The sequence below is a fragment of the Myxine glutinosa genome, chromosome 5 (assembly GCF_964187855.1).
Source record: "Myxine glutinosa chromosome 5, kmMyxGlut1.1, whole genome shotgun sequence".
NCBI classification, from domain to species: domain Eukaryota; kingdom Metazoa; phylum Chordata; class Myxini; order Myxiniformes; family Myxinidae; genus Myxine; species Myxine glutinosa.
The window spans coordinates 162,146,911-162,164,206 of NC_136265.1; the positions used below are offsets into that span (position 1 = coordinate 162,146,911).

At 47.1% G+C, this 17,296-nt stretch overlaps 1 protein-coding gene across 1 annotated transcript in view; it reads left to right on the forward strand.

Moving 5' to 3' along the window:
- The window catches only part of CHMP6 (charged multivesicular body protein 6), a 51,457-nt gene that overhangs the window by 16,066 nt on the left and 18,095 nt on the right, over positions 1-17,296 (forward strand). The window contains exon 2 of the mRNA XM_068115774.2: positions 17,153-17,262. Coding sequence (XP_067971875.1) covers positions 17,153-17,262 — 110 coding nt within the window. The remainder of the gene's footprint in view (positions 1-17,152; positions 17,263-17,296) is intronic.

The following is a 17,296-nucleotide window of genomic DNA, read 5'->3' on the forward strand; positions in this document are numbered from 1 at the left end:
AATATCGCCCTCCTTCCTCCAGTTGTGTATAAAGGTCAAAGTGCGTCCCGTAATTAGGTCATAAACAATCACGTTAGCCAATCTTAGATTTCCTCCTTGTTGGAAGTTTATTTCCTTATTCTATTAGGTTAAGGCTGTGTCTTCCATTAATTGACCCTCCATTGCACCGAATTCAAATAGATAGATCCCCTTTCATTGTCAATAACAAAGCCTCGATTGCCAACTGCATTCGCCGCAGCTATTGGGCGGTTTTCACCGCGTCTCCATTAGCCACGAGGTGGGCTTGGAGAAGAAGGGGGAGGAGCCCTTGCAGTGTTCATATGTTTTATACCTCTCCCACCTCCCCCCAAGTCCTCCCGATGTCCCTGCTCTCAAATGTTGTGTTTGTGTCCTTCCCCCTCTCTCCCCATCTTGTCTGCCACTCCCCTTGTTTTTTGTGTTTTATGTGTCTGTTTGACTTTTTGTGTGATTAATGTTAGCTCTTTCACGAGCCTCGATCTTGTATACAAAAAAAAAAAAAAAAAAAAAAAAAAGTCAAAACTTTACATGGGGTGTACTTACTTTTTCACGTGACTGTATCTTGATTCCTGAAGGTGCCTGGACTACCTCTAAATATAAACAGACTTGTATGAAATTTTGATTGCAGTGTTTCTATCGCAAATGGATCACATTTAGGCCATGAGGACATTCAAATTAACATTTTAAAATTTTCACCCCGTTAAAGGGCCACCCTAATGCAGTATATATATTGTTGCGGATATGAGGATTGTGTTTTTTTTATTGTGTTTTTATTGTAGTAAATGGTTGTGAATTATTGTTTTAGTCTGAGCCCTCCTTGCTCCAGTGTGTATAAAGGTCAAAGGGCATTCCGGTAGTTAATTCCATAAAGCATACATTGAAGGACACTATAATACCCTTGTTCAGTAGTTTATTTCCTTATTCTGTGTATTAGGTTAAGGCGTTGTCTTCCATTAAAATGACACTCCATTGCACCAAGTGAAATAGATAGATCCCCTTTCATTCCCATTCCCAAAAACAGCAATTGCCAACTGTTCCCTCCGCGACTCCATTCGCCACGAGGTAGGCTCGGAGAAGAAGGGCGTGTCTCCACCTCGTCATAGAGGGGAGGAGTGAGCCAGCCCCGAACAACCAACCAAGCACGAGGGGTTTGGTTTGAGAGGGCGGAGGAAGAGCGATCGAGGAGGTTCGCGAAGGTTGAGGGGCGGGGCCTATATAACCCGCCGCGGGACGCTCCCCAAGCAGATGAGTCCAGGAGATGAGCTTTTACTGAGATGAGATGAGTTCTGAGTTCTGCAAAGAGACGAGCTTCAGAGAGAAGTGCGCAAGGAGTGAAGAGAAGCGCGGGGAAGCCTTGAGAGAAGTGCACGACGTCACCCTGCTCGCTCCCAGCCTGACGAGGCCCGGTTTGCTGTGCGCCCTGCAAAGCCTTCCAGCTTGTGGTCCGAGCTGAACCTTCCTCCCGGTCCAGCCAATCGTTCCTGCCTCCATTCCCCCATCGTGTGAGTCCGTCTCTCTTTTTTTTTTTTGTATACTGAATCGAGGCTCGTGAAAGAGCTGACATTTACTTCACAAACAAATCAACCAGACAAACAAAATATATAAAAAGAGGGAGCGGGAGACAAGAGAATGGGAAGCACACAAACACTTGAGAGCACACAACATTTGAGAGCAGGGAGATGTGTGGGAGGGAGAGGGCTCGGGGGGAGGAGGTGTGGGGGGGTGGGGGGTGGGAGAAGTATAAAACACAAGGACACCAAGGACTTCCAGGTCAGAAGTTGGTATTTAAAAAAGTGGAATTGGGGTGAAATTATCGGGGATAGAAAAGATCAAGGTTTTGGATGGGGGAAGATAAGAGATGGTGGTGAACAGCTGTTTTAAAGACCTGGAGGGTGGAGTGGGATTGAAGAGAGTGAGGGAGTTTGTTCCAGAGGCGGGAGAAAAGAGGAATGAAGGAGTGAAGGTGAGCAGAGAGTCCTGATTTTGGCAGTTTAACCATAAGAGGGTTGCAGGCAGATCTTGTGCGACCTGTAGGAATATTTGCGGGACAGAGCCCAGAGAGAGCTGGGGGGGGCAAGGCCAGAGAGGAGTCGGTAGAAGACGGAAAGACCACCAAACCTGCCTGCGGTGAGTGAGTGAAAGGCCCTTGGAGTTAGCTTCATCGCAGGAGATTCCAATGATTCTGAATGCTTTGCTTTCAACAGCGTGAAGACGAGCTAGGTGTGAGGCAGGAGCACCAGCCCAGAGGGGAGAGCAGTATTCCATTGAGCTGCGGATGAAAGCCTTGTACGTGGTGAGGAGCTCAGGTGTGCCAAGGAAGGACTTCGCACGACGGAGGATGCCCAGTCGGCGACTGGCTTTGGAGGCCAGATTTGAAATGTGGTTTTCCCAGGAAAGATCATGGCAGATAGTGAGACCCAAAAGTTTGAGTGACAGAACTTCTTGGAGAGGATTATTCAGAAAGTAGATGGGAGGGTTGTCCAGTCGGTCTTTTCGGAGAGACATTGTAAGAGTGCGAGATTTGTCAGGATTGAAAGACATGGTCCACTTGTTTGCCCAGTCTGTGATTTTGTCCAGGTCTGCAGAGAGTGAGGAGGCTGCAGACTGTCGATCTGAGGGATGAAGAATGGAGCGACAGAGAGTAGAGTCATCAGCAAAGAGATAGAGAGGATTTTCAAGAGAGTCGGGGAGATTATTGATGAAGACCAGAAAAAGCACAGGGCCCAGAACACTGCCTTGGGGAACTCCAGCCTGAACAGGAAGAGGAGATGAGAGAAACCCATTCGGGGCCACACGTTGACTACGACTAGAGAGGAAGTCCGCCAGCCATGCGTGGAGATTTCCATTGATACCAACAGAGGAGAGTTTGGTGAGTAGAGCGGGGTGCCAGACCGTATCGAAGGCACGTGATATGTCAAGGGAGACAGCTCTAATTTCCTGTTTGGCATTGAGGACCTCCATCCATTGCTGAGAAAGCAGAAGCAGCATGTCCAGAGTAGAGTGACCAGGTCTGAAACCAAATTGATGATCAGAGATCAAGCCATTGGAGAAGAGGAAAGATTTCATATCTGAAGCAATGATGGATTCCATGACTTTACTGATAATTGAGAGAAGGCTGATTGGTCTGTAGTTGCTGGGATCTGTTTTTGCACCTTTTTTGTGCAAAGCGGTGATGTTGGCAGATTTCCAAGCAGATGGCAGATGACCTTGAGCAAAAGAGTGTGAAGAGAACAGAGAGAGGGAGTGAAAGAGCGGAAGAACAAGATTTTAGGACCCGTGGGCTGATGCCGTCAGGTCCAGTTGCAGAATCAGAGTCGAGGGTTGACAGAAACTTTTCCACCTTGTCAGAAGGAAAGGACACAGAGTCCAGGAGCAGCTGGGTACGACTGGGTACGGTGGGTACAGAGAGGGATGGGTTTGGGACACAAGATTTAGAGGCAAACACAGAGTTGAGGCATTCAGCTTTTTCGCGCGCGGAGTCAGCCATGTGGCCGTTTGAGGTGAGGGAGGGGATGGAGGGGGAACAAACACCAGAAACTGATTTGATCAGACGCCACCAGGATTTGGAAGAGGGAGACAGATAAGAGTTCTGTCCTGAGAACGGAGAGATATTGTTTCCTGGCTCTCCTGAGGGTGGACACACACTTGTTTCGGGCTTTGTGAAAGGAATGTTTGGTTTGTTTGTGTTTGAAAGGAGTGTTTGTTCTGTCAAGGGTATAAGTTAAGCCTGTTTAGATAAGCTAGTAATTTTCACTGTGTCACCTGCTTTTTCCATGTTCCCTGTATATAATTTTGACTGCTCCTTTTGCTTGTGTGTGTAAATAATAAATCCCGTTACTCTTCTGTACGTCTTCTTCTTCCTCTTTACATTCGGTCACTTTAGAGGTTTCCAAATTGAATATCTGTGGTGCGATCCGGCCAACGTTCGGGGATCGGGTGAATCGGGGAAACTGTTCGGCCGCGGTGCCTCCGCTCGGCAAACCAACATCCTTAACCGCGGACCGTAACAATTGGTGTCAGAAGTGTCGGATTCGGACCTGAAGCGCTTAACGCGCTCAAAGTTACAAACTACCGAAATTTCTTTTGTTTTACAAAACCCGAATTTTGAAATCGCGCCATGGCTGGTCAAGGCGACAGGATGCCGGTGGGAGAGATAGACGGGGTAGAATCGACCCAGGACCTCGGGGAAATGTATGTGGAGGAAAGGGAGGAGGAGAAAAATGGCAATGTGGTTGAGGTATCAGGCGCGCAAAATGGCGCCTCGCACATGGCTACGGCGACGGCGCCCGTGACCATAGTATTGTTGGATTCGAACCTTTTGCTACAAATGGAGGCCCTCATGCTAAAAATGGAAAACAGAATAAACGGAATGAGGGCCGATAGGGAGGAAATGGAGCAGAGGGACAGAGACCGCAGGTTGGGCGAGAGGGTCCCACGGGTGCACGAGGAGGTAACGCGGGTCGAGAAGCGCTGGTTGAGCGAAGCGGAGGAAAGCGCGGGTAAAATGACGGGTGTAGAGATCGCGACCCGGGGTTTGGGAAAAGCCGGCGACCGCTGAGGTAGAAGAGGGAATTTTATTAAAGCCAGCGGTCGTCGAGGTGAATAAAGAAAAAAAAGTGCTGGGAATTAAAATTGAAGAGACGACGGAGGTAGCCCGGGAATTGCAGGGAGAAATGGATTATGCTCAAAGTCCCTGCTCACATCACGATGCTGTGCTTAACCCAAATGGAAGTTTGCAGGTGCGCGTGGAGAAAAGGATCCCCCAGGTGAGTCGTGCTGTATATTGTGCGGGTAGATTTTGTAGAAGGATGTTTGGCGACAAAAGAATTGTCGCGCGATTGGGGTCAATATGGCACCCGGGCGTTGGTGAAGGGTCCCTTGTGAGTGGAAATGGCACGCGTGTGGAAAAAAAGTGTGCGTCAAGGGGTGAGCGTGTTACGAAGCGCGAGTGTGATACCGAGTGCGAGCGAGAATGCACGTCGGGGTGTACGGAGTGTGACACAGGGAGTGAGAGCAATAAAAAGTGTGCGTCAAGGGGTGAGCGTGTTACGAAGCGCGAGTGTGATACCGAGTGCGAGCGAGAATGCACGTCGGGGTGTACGGAGTGTGACACGGAGAGTAAGGTGGTGGTGGAACGTGTGTGAGGAAGCACACCTGAGTTGGTGGTAGCGCGAGTGTGGGAGAGCCCATGTGAGCGCGTTAGTGGGTGGATGCAAGAGAGCACGCCCATGGGGAGTGGTACGGAGTACGTACCGGGGGAGAGTGCGCAAGACGGTGCGCGAGGTGTGTTAAGGGAGTGTGCGAACGGTGAGTGTGCGCGAGAGGTGTGGTGTGTAACAGGGAGAGCGTTGGTGGAATGTTCAGACGGCGTTGGAGCACCGAGCTCGGTGAGGGTGAAAGGGGTAGCGTATGCGTGTGAGCATGCAGGTGAAGCATCGACGGTAACCGGGTTAGCGGTTAGTATAGAGCGACGGATAGCCGATGCGAGCATTCGGGGCGCGGTGTGCTTTGTTGGATGCGAGGCCCGGCGCGGATCGATGCGGCGTCGCTTCTCTTCGAAGCGTCGTTGCCGATTCGGGCTTGGCCCCGCCCTGCACGGTCGAGTCCGGGCCTTGTCGGGCGAGGCATCCGGTCCGGTTCAAGGGCGAGTGGGAGGAAGCGGAACGGTGCCCCCTCGTGGGGACGGGGTTCCGAACGAGCGAGCCTCGGTCATCGGGCCCGGGACCGCAAGGTACCGCGCCGAGATGGTGCGTGGAATCTCGGCCCGACCAAACCACCTCCCTTGAACCGAAAGCCGGACGGATTCAACCTGCAGGCGACCAAACCACCCGAATTCATTGCTCGGCTTTACGAAGCCGAGTTTAATGATGTCATGACGCACCGAGGCTAGGATATAGCGGACTGTGATGATGATAATCGTGATAGTGGTTTTGATCCGAAATTTAGAAAAGTGAATAGAATTGGCAGAGGATTGGCAAATTTTTGATTTGTTGGATTTGGATGAGCCAAATTGGTAGTGGGAGATGCCCGATGTGGTGGGATGGCCAATCCACCATCCCTCACAGCGGGGGCAAAGGAGCACTAGATTTATGGGGTTTATGGCAGTGAAAACTAGCCCGGGAGGGTTAGGATATATCGTGTGTAGGGATCTAGAGAGATGACCTTAGTTAACGGTAAGGTTTAGGTAGTGACAATGAAAGCTGTAGTGGGGACGCAGGTAGGTTAGAGTGGATGATAATGATGTGGTATGTGCTTAGTGTAAAGGGAAGACGGGGAGCACTAAGTTAGCAGGGCACCAGGTAGTTTAGATGATGCCATGTGAGTGTTGGAGGTGTATTTAGAAGTGTATTGTGAAAAGTGTGTGAGGAACAGGTGTGATTGCACAGGTGTGCAACTGAACAGGTGTATGGAGCAGTGTATGAGTGAGTGATGGTGATGAGTATTGTGCTGACCAAATGGTCTAGGAAGGAAGGAGGGTGCAGGTGGCACCAGGTGTGATTGCACAGGTGTGCAACGACAGGTGTATGGAGAATGGTTGTATGGAATACCTGGAGTGTGGCATATATGGAGTATTGGAATGGATGGTCGTGGAGTGAGTATGGTGGAAACTAGAGTCCCTGTATATAGAGAGTTGTGTCAACTCAAATTTGGACGCCATTTTGTGTCTAAGTGTGTCGGATTAGATATACATGTACATTCGCGATATGGGGTGATATATTCTAAACCTGCTAAAAAAAAATTTGCTACACATATTTAGTCTTATTATTACATACAGGTGATATTTGTTTTGTCAAAAACTCAGCTATTGCCGTGAAAAAGAGCTGTGTGGTGATATTAAAAGTGGTATGGCAATGCATATTACAAGCCAACACTGCATATAAGAGCTAACATTATAAGTTAGACAAACCAATGCTGTCGTTCTCTGAATTTTAATAACTTTTAGAAAGGAGTGTGGGCATATACAATATTTGGAACCAATATCCAAATATTGCATATCATATCCAAATATTGTTGGAACTGCAGAGCACTTCAACCTCTTTTTGTCATCAGCTCGCCCCCTCTCAAACTGATTCACATCGAAATGTTCCTGCAATCATACAATGAGTGTCCTTGATGTATTTATTTATTGAAATTTTTATTCTAACACAACACAGTTTAATTTTAATGAGCTGTCATGTACCAGTACTTCCACAACAGAAAATCACATGGACAATCTTCCGGAAGATGGCCAGACAAATCGCGAGCTCTATCGACCACATGTATATTGATATCAAACAGGGATAACAGCTTTTGAAAGTTGAGCCAGTTTTAAATGTGGGTACACAAATACACCTGTTTTACTGCATTAATCACCTAGAAATATTGTATGTTTTGGGAACGATAGCTGTCACCAGGTTAAATATATAGGGATTGTCCAATGTGCAAAATCTTCCATCACTACAATTTGGCCATAAATCCCGGGGTGGGAAATATTTGAGCAAATATGCCACAAGACGCATGAGCACTGTACAAAGCAAACAATAACTCGTCAAATTTTGGACGTATGGATGGCTGCACAACCCGCAAAAAAATTGAGCAGGTCCCCCCCTAAAATTGCTTTTATGATTGCCAATTAGGCTAAAGATTTTAAACCAAAAAAATAACTTGCCTCGGAATAAGTTTTGAATGGACGGACAGACAACTGAAAACAAAACGGACCATGGGTTTCCCACCCCTATAAAATCAAAATTAATTCCCTCTGAAAAAGTACAGTGACATTGCCCGCAGACTACCCAACCGCAGACCAGGCAATGTCACTGTACCGGGACATTTCATCAATCAATGACAATATGCGGTCTGCTAGGACTACCCGAAAAAAATTGAGCAGGGTTCTTCCCACGGAAATGCATTTTTGGTCAGCTCCTTGAAGATTATAAACAAACACAAATCACTTCCCTTTAAAAGGGTTTTCAACGGACAGACAACCAAAAAAAAACCGAGCAGATAGAATTGCTTTTGAACATCGATCATCAAGCGGCGTGGGCCTACCTGGCAGAGTCTCGAGGAGTCGATCGCTTTCCAGCTCTTTCGTCTGACTTTCGCTTCCCAAATTTGTCTTCTGACTTTATCACTTGGAAATCTATACATCTTATATTTCCCAGATTGGTTTGAACAACCAAAAGCAGAACAACCAGTCATTTTGTTTGGCAATAAACAACATTCCCGTACCAAGCTGACGTTCACGCACGGTGAAGTTAGACACAAAATGGCGCCACGAAATCACGTGACCAGAAATCTCGGGTCAGCGCATGGCGCAACTCTCTTTATACAGGGACTCTAGTGGAAACTATAGAGTGGAGTGGATGGTGCGAAGGTGTGAATGGGGGAAGGATGGACCCCCATCACGAATACCCGTGGAGGGTAGTGTTAGTGTTAGGTAGAGGGTATAGGTAAATTGTGGTTGGATATTGGCATCTGTGGTGCGGGTGAAAGAATGGTGTTTGGATGGGTGCATTAGTGTTGTGGAAATGGCTGGGCGTGTAGCCTGTTAGTATGTGTAGTTGGTTTGGGCACTCTACCACTGTGAGGATGTCGGCCAGGTGAGGCCGCAGGTGGGCTCTGGGAGCCGGTAGAGTTGTGGATGGGGCCCGAGGATCCGGAGGACGGACCCGGGTAGCCCAGTGCCAGAGGGCACCGAGGGGTGACAGAGCCAGGAGGGGCCTTCCCCAGTTAGTTAGGTTAGGGTGAGGAGCTAGGTAAGCTCGGGTGGCAACTGCAGTGGTGGAGGTGTGCAGGTGGGTAGACCTGCTGGGAGAGCTACACGCCCCAGTCCAGAAATTGTGCAAGGGCACAGGGAGTTGAATCGGGGGAGTGAGACCCCAAATTGAGAAGCACCACAGTTTGGTCAACGGGAATTGGTTTTTAGAACCCATAGTGTAAGATGGCCAATGGATTGGCAGGGAAAGACCACTTGGTAGTGTAAAGTGTGTTAAAGTCATTTCGAAAGTAGTTAGGATGAAGATCTCCTCGCACCATCTACATCCACTCACCTGAGATGACGTACCTCCACACCATGCCAGGTGGTTTTTATTATTTTAATTGATGCAAATGTTTGGAATGTGAGACGCATCATGACGTGGGTGTGACATTGTGCTTGTTGTTCCATCTCTTCCTCCTTATGAGGATTGATGAAGAATTGGGTGATGGCAAATTTTGGTTAGAGGGATTGTGGTGACGAATTTGGAATAGAAGAAATATGGGGAAGACGTGACAGTAGTGACGAATTTGTAAATGTGTAGATTTTGTACATATGGGGTAAGGGCAAGGGTAGTGTAGGTGACGGGGGGGGGGTGACGTACGGTAGGGACGAGCTTTCTCACTTCGCTGTCCGTACGCACTTCGCCTTGCATTGCCTTGATTGATGTGTACCCTTGTGACCTTACCCCTCGCTCATCTGTCTCTCCCCCCCATTTGTCTCCCACATGAGGACCTGAGCGCCACTGGGCGCTGAGGGGAGCATGCGTGAGTCCGCCATTGTGCGCCCGGAACTCCCAGAACCAGCTGTCTGCATCGATGCACCACATTATGGACCACATGTCTGTGGCCGAGCACCACTGATGGACCCCATGTGTTGGGGCATGGCCCCTCTGCTGGAACCGGCCATGAAGGCCTGAAATCTTGCTGGCGGACCTTGGCCACAGGGCACCGATGCCCCACAGGTGAACCATACATAGTCGGCCCCTGTGGGCCATAAATAAATACAAATGGACACGTTGGGTGCAAGTTTTAATACAAATAGGCCGCCAGCAAAAGAAAATGACAACATCTGGAAGAAATAATAATAGCCAGCAGAGGGAGCCGAAGAGCAAGAGACCACCTGCAGGGTTAGGGGTTGTTGTTTTTATTTTTTATTCTTGAACAATGATGACTGTGCACCGATTGGTGCTTGAGGGTGTGTTGGTGCGTTGTGGGTGCTTCATGGTGCGTCGATGCAGAGCAAACTGTCTCCCCCCCAGAAAGAACAATCACAGGTCCTGGGTTAGTTTTGTAAATAAAAGTAGCGTCAATTGTAAATAATGCTCCCCACCGTCAATGTGTAGTTTGAAGACCATTCCGCAATTCGGTTAGCTGTGGGCGTGAGTGTTAGGTAGGGTGCAATGGAGCAGTGGGACATATTTATTTATGTTTTAAAACTGTCGCACTCAGGGTCAGGTTAAAAGTAGAGGGAACTACACCTACGTGTCACACTAAATTAAAGTTATAGGCCCGGGACGTGCTTAAGAGGAGGAGGGTGCAGTGTTGCGGATATGAGGATTGTGTTTTTTTTATTGTGTTTTTATTGTAGTAAATGGTTGTGAATTATTGTTTTAGTCTGAGCCCTCCTTGCTCCAGTGTGTATAAAGGTCAAAGGGCGTTCCGGTAGTTAATTCCATAAAGCATACATTGAAGGACACTATAATACCCTTGTTCAGTAGTTTATTTCCTTATTCTGTGTATTAGGTTAAGGCGTTGTCTTCCATTAAAATGACACTCCATTGCACCAAGTGAAATAGATAGATCCCCTTTCATTCCCATTCCCAAAAACCGCAATTGCCAACTGTTCCCTCTGCGACTCCATTCGCCACGAGGTAGGCTCGGAGACGAAGGGCGTGTCTCCACCTCGTCATAGAGGGGAGGAGTGAGCCAGCCCCGAACAACCAACCAAGCACGAGGGGTTTGGTTTGAGAGGGCGGAGGAAGAGCGATCGAGGAGGTTCGCGAAGGTTGAGGGGCGGGGCCTATATAACCCGCCGCGGGACGCTCCCCTAGCAGATGAGTCCAGGAGATGAGCTTTTACTGAGATGAGATGAGTTCTGAGTTCTGCAAAGAGACGAGCTTCAGAGAGAAGTGCGCAAGGAGTGAAGAGAAGCGCGGGGAAGCCTTGAGAGAAGTGCACGACGTCACCCTGCTCGCTCCCAGCCTGACGAGGCCCGGTTTGCTGTGTGCCCTGCAAAGCCTTCCAGCTTGTGGTCCGAGCTGAACCTTCCTCCCGGTCCAGCCAATCGTTCCTGCCTCCATTCCCCCTTCGTGTGAGTCCGTCTCTGTTTGTTCTGTCAAGGGTATAAGTTAAGCCTGTTTAGATAAGCTAGTAATTTTCACTGTGTCACCTGCTTTTTCCATGTTCCCTGTATATAATTTTGCTGCTCCTTTTGCTTGTGTGTGTAAATAATAAATCCCGTTACTCTTCTGTACGTCTTCTTCTTCCTCTTTACATTCGGTCGCTTTAGAGGTTTCCAAATTGAATAGATGTGGCGCGATCCGGCCAACGTTCGGGGATCGGGTGAATCGGGGAAACTGTTAGGCCGCGGTGCCTCCGCTCGGCAAACCAACATCCTTAACCGCGGACCGTAACAATATATATATATATCTGTGCAGTGTCTGTGTTGTCTTGTCTTGTCTTGTCTTGTCTCGTCACTGAACTACTCCATCAAACTTTTGTGAAATCGTACCAAACTTCTGGTATGCATCTATCTCTCCCATGGGTATGTCCTAAGGGTATTTCTTTTTTTAATTTTCCAATTTCCTTTTTTAATTTTTTGAAATTTTTTGGGAAACTTTTTTTTCCAACTTGTCTTCAACTTCAATTGTTTATAAAAATGTAATATCACGTATATTACAAATACATTTGTGCAAAATAATTGTTTGAATTATGATTGGTGTAAACCTTGACAACACAGCAACAGTCATCTATCTATATATCTATATATCTGGGCAGTGTCTGTGTTGTCATGGAACTACACCCTGAAACTTTTGTTTCCGTGGTTGTGAAGAGTTTTTAATAACGTGGTGGTGGTTTTGAATCACATGGTGGTGAGGTGTTTTTAAACTACGTGGTAGTGAGGTGTTTTGAATTACGTGGTGGTGAGGTGTTTTGAATTACGTGGTGGTGAGGTGTAATCGTCCCAAACTTCCAGTCTGCATCTTTCCCTCCCGTATATGTGCTGAGGGGTTCTTTTTTGAATTATATTTTTTTTTTCAACCTAAATCTTCAACCTAAATTGCTTATAAAAATGTAATATCACAAACACCACAAATAAATTTGTGCAAAAGAATTGTTTGTATTATGATTGGTGTAAATCATGACAACACAGCAACTCAGGTACAGTCATTATCCTCAGCTAAAATAAGCCCGTTCCTCAGTAACGATGCGTGTTGAGTCGAGCGCAGCGAGCCGAGCCAAGCGAGTGTGTGTATATATATATATATATATATATATATATATATACATATATATATATATATATATATATATATATATATATATATATATATATATATATATATATATATATACATATATATATATATATATATATATATATATATATATATATATATATATATATATATATATATATATATATATATATATATATGTAAAGTAGGTTTAATATATATATAGTAATTTTGTAAAATATATTTCTAAAATAACAAAATCAAATTTTGTGTAAAGCTTGGCGATTCCCAAGTGGAAACGATCCGCAAGATTCAACACCGTTCATTCCATTATGAAGGAGGATTTGGGCTTCAGGAGAATCTCAGCGAAGTTCGTACCAAAGCTGCTAACGATTGAGCAGAAGCAACTCCGTTTGGAGATCGCACAGGACATGTTGGAGACTGTGAACAGCGATCCCAGCTTCTTCAACACAGTGATCACTGGCGATGAGTCCTGGGTTTATGGGTACGACCCAGAAACCAAGTTGCAGTTTTGATGCAAGTTTGATGAAACACAAAATTTGATTCAGTAGCGTTGTTCAAGTTTTTCCGTCATTTTGTCAAAAACGAAAATGCGACGGCGCTCGCTTACATGTCCTCACTCATCGGCGGTCTGCCGTCGAATGACAGCTTCTGCAGGTGGGAAAAAATTCACGCGTGCGCATTAGGATCGCCTACATACGTGCACCAATCAACGCCTCCCTAGCTTCTTTTTTTTTACGCACGAAAAATAAAGGTCGGATACTTTTTGAACACACTACGTATATATATATATATATATATATATATATATATATATATATATATATATATATATATATATATATATATATATATTGTTACGGATCTCGGAGGTCGGCGCTCCCCTTATCAAGGGGGGGGGGGGGGGTTAATCCCCTTGTCTTTTTGTCTGGCCGACCCAGGTCCTTAGAAGTTATAACGTTCCTTCCGGTCGGTGGTAAATAGGTTTGTTGGTCGAGTCTTAGTCCAATTACCTAAGTACTACCACCGGCCGTGAAGCAAGGAGATAACTCCCGCTCGAACCACGGATACGATGGAATATGCCGAGCGGATAGCAAGCCGCGATCCGAGCCGTTAACAATGGGACTAAACCCGATTCTAGCGGTTTCAATCGTGCCACGTTTACCCAATGATAGAAAGGACGGATGCGATCAGACAAGAGGAAACCAAGAAAGTAGGTTTATTACAAAGATGGGTTTATTACAAATATACAGAAGGAAAAGAGGAAACAAAAGGATGTACAGGAAAGGAAGAGGAAGAAGCAGAACACAGGGCAGTCCTATTGCAGTCTTAACTTAGGACCCCAGACAAACATACACACTCACACGGGGATTGTAGCTGGTGGATGGTCAGGCAGAGGGTCCGGTGATGGGGTCCAGGCTCCAGGTGAGGCTCCAGTCCAGCGGTGAAACCCGGCAGGCAGCTCCGCGTATCCTGGAACGCGACCGGACCTTACATATAGCGGGGGGAAACTGGTGTCCTTCGTACGTGATATTTGCACGTTCGTGCTACACGCCCCCTCTCCGAAGTTCTCTTAATAGCGCCAGCGAGTGAGTCCTCTCCCAAATGTGCGCTTCGTATCAGTCTTTTGAAGCAACCAGCGCTCCCGACAAGTAGGTCCCTTTTCAATGCACTCTCCCGACCAAGTCCGTGAAAGGGCTTTGCGTTCGCGCTTTTATCCACGCGATCACTCCGCGCTCCACAAAGCCACGCCTGCCAGCGATGTTACCTCCGCCCTGGTTGGCTGGTGAGGGCTTACCGGCCACGCCTTTGACGGCTGGTTGACAGGCCACACCTTCTTCTTGGCGTTCCGCCCCCTTTTTCCTCGGGCCTAACCGCATGGCTTATGGCATCGTTTGAGCGAGCTATGAGGCACCGACTGTAGGGGCGCGTAATGGCGTCGCTTGGAGAGGGAGGTCGCAAAATGGACGGAATTGGGACCTACTCTTATTTAATTGATGCAACGCAGATTCAACTATTGGAAACACGGCCTTATCTAAAACACATAATAATGAAATAACTGGAATTCTATGGTGTCCTACGTGTTGCTTGTGGACTAACTAGGGGTGCTACCTTCAACCTTTAATGTCATATTTACAAGTGGTGATGTCATATTTACAAGTGTGAGTTCTAAAACCGCAACAACATATATATATATATATTTCTGAGAGTTCCACATATTCATGGATTGGTGAATGTATACCCATTCCTAATTTGTGACCCATCGACCTCCAGTATTAATGCGTTTGTGAGCCCTCATCACCCTCCCCCAACGTCTGCTCTCGCCCACCCATCCACCAACACCGGTGACATGAGGATGAGGGGGACGTGTGCAGATATTGATACTGTACAGTACTGTATTTGGTTCCCAAACTGTAAAGACCTTGCTGCACCTGGACCTCGACTCCCTATCGTGAACTTGTAATTACTGTTAATCATGGCCTCTAAACATAAGTTGAGTGGGGAAGGTGGGTCTACTGGTATAATGCAGAAATGGTGCAAATTCATCCGCAGGGGGGCATGAATCAATCCTTCTGATTTATCCTCCAACACATCATCATCTTCATGATCATTAAATATCAACTAAAACACGCTGTGCTGCATACTGTCCTGTCATTTATTTTATTTAATCATTGTTCTTAAACATTTACCGTTCCACCCCACTCTCCCCCCTCCTTATGGTCAGTCTGACACGGGAACCTTTCTCCCATTAAAACAAGGTATCCATATTCACAAGTTCTGCATTTGTGAGGTTTTCCAGGAATGTAACCCTCAAATACAGAGCACTGTGTGTATATGTATGCTTCTGTGAAGGGCTTTGAAGGGGGAATATGAAGTGCCACCTGCAGGAAAGTCAGAATATCACATCCCTGAGGGTCATGGGTGAAGCAGATGCGTGTTTATTTGCAGCGATTAGATTAGTACCCCTGGGACGAACTTGGAATCCAAATCCTTAATGTATTTGGCTTTGACTGGATTTGAACCCGCAACCTCTCCAGTGTTCAGTATCCAATATAGTCAGCTTTACGTTCTTAATCCAAGATGATGTGTTCCAAAATATGGTGAAAATGACATTGCGATCATAGTTTGAATTTAACAAAGTTGTCAGTGATTGATCCATGAACAGACAGGCTGGAGGCTGTTGGGCTGTTGTCTATAGGCTGTTGTCTATAGGCAACAGCAACAATAGGCTGTTGTCTACAATGTACATTGTATTGCCAAAGTAGTTTACATATTGCCAAGGAATTCCCCCCCCCCCCCGCCCACCCCCCGACCCATTAATACTGTTATGTCGGTTGGGTAGGGCATATATAGATTTAGGTAGATCTGTATAGGTATCGTGCTCCAGTTGTCGTGGGTAGCAAGAACCATCTCGATGTAAATAAATAGAGGACCTGTCTAGCCTGGATATCGGATAAGTTGGATATGTGTCCCCGCCGCGAGGGGGCGGGGCATGTTAAGTAGTTTTAGGGAATATGTTAATTCCCCTGTGTGTCGTTCCCTCTGTGGTCATCCCTGTGTCTCTTATGGCAACACCCATGGACACGTAGATTAGGAATCCATTCCCATTAGCACACACATTAATTAATCCCCCTCTGCCACAATAACCATAAAACCCACCAGAAGCCAGTTCGGGGCACCGCCAATGCAGCTACAGCCAGCCACGTCACCAGCTTGCATTGCAACACTCATCGATCAGGCAGGCTGAGGCCACGCCCACCTCGCGATGGGTTGACACCATGGGTTTTGATGTGCAGATGACATCACTGGAAGGGAGGGCCAATCGGCACGCAGCTGAAGCCCAGGGACAATAAGGAGCCAGCTGATTGGCCAAGGGTGATTAATAAAAGTGGAGAGAAACCGACATTTTCCCCTTCTTATGCTGGATCCCATAGCGAGAGGTCGCATTTTTGGCTTTGTCAGCGTCGACATCCCCATTTGTTCTCTTGTTCTGGATGTGATAGAAAATGGTCGGAGACCGACATTTGCTCCCTCTTTTCCTTCTGGTTCTGGTTCCTCTCGTGGTTGGACTGCCTCTTGCTCTGGAGCCTGCCTGCGAGTGAGTGTGGATGATCAGCGTTCTGGTCTCGGCACAGGTGGATGCGTGCCGGCCTCGTCTCCTCATTCCCCTGTTCGTTTGGCATCGGGGATTGAAGCAGCCGATAGGAGAGGCAGCGCGTGGACGAGTGTACGAGTGAGGCTTGCCGCTGGAGCGTGGCGAGCGAGGTGCGAGGTGAGGCCTGACGGCGCGTGAACAAGGGTGCATCGAGGCCTGCCTCCCGCCAACATCGGAGCTGCGGCGTGCTTGTGCGCTTGGAGCCGACGACCCTTGACATCCAGCCAGACAGAGATAAGTGATGCGGTTCCTTTTGTAAATTCTCCTTTGTGTTGTTCTATAAGTCTGGTGTGGGGACGTCCCAATTTAGGATTATATTTATTTACCGGCGCGTTTCTTTGTATCAGGTTCCATAAAATAAACGTGTTTCTTTTTGTACATTTAATTCGGTGTTCGCTTGATTTAATCTCCACAGGGGTGAAGACTGTGTCGGAACCGTGAGGTAAGGAACTTCAGCACCCTCCCCACCATCCTTATCCTCCTCCCTCCCCGCGTGTATGAACTCTGCCATATTTGAACTGAACGCCTTCGGAGTTAAAGCTTGCTCGGTTAATCTGTTTCCTAGGTCGGTTTTTAAATCGCGAGGAACACGACAATACTTAGGTTTAGGGGCAAGCATTGCAACTTTTTTGTCTTCTACCCCACTGCACCCTTCCCCCAAACCTTGTCTGTTACATCCATTACCCTTACCATAATCTCCTAATTTCCTTTCACTTTTCTCCCCCTTCCCTTATTTCTTTCCCTCATCCCCGACATTGCACAGCAATTAAAGCAGCAAAGAGATAAACTGCGCCAGTACCAGAAGCGCATTGGGCTGCAGTTGGAAAAGGAACGTGATGTTGCAAGACAATTGCTTAAGAATGGACAGAAATCGTATGTCATTCCATGACTCTTTATTCTCCTCATC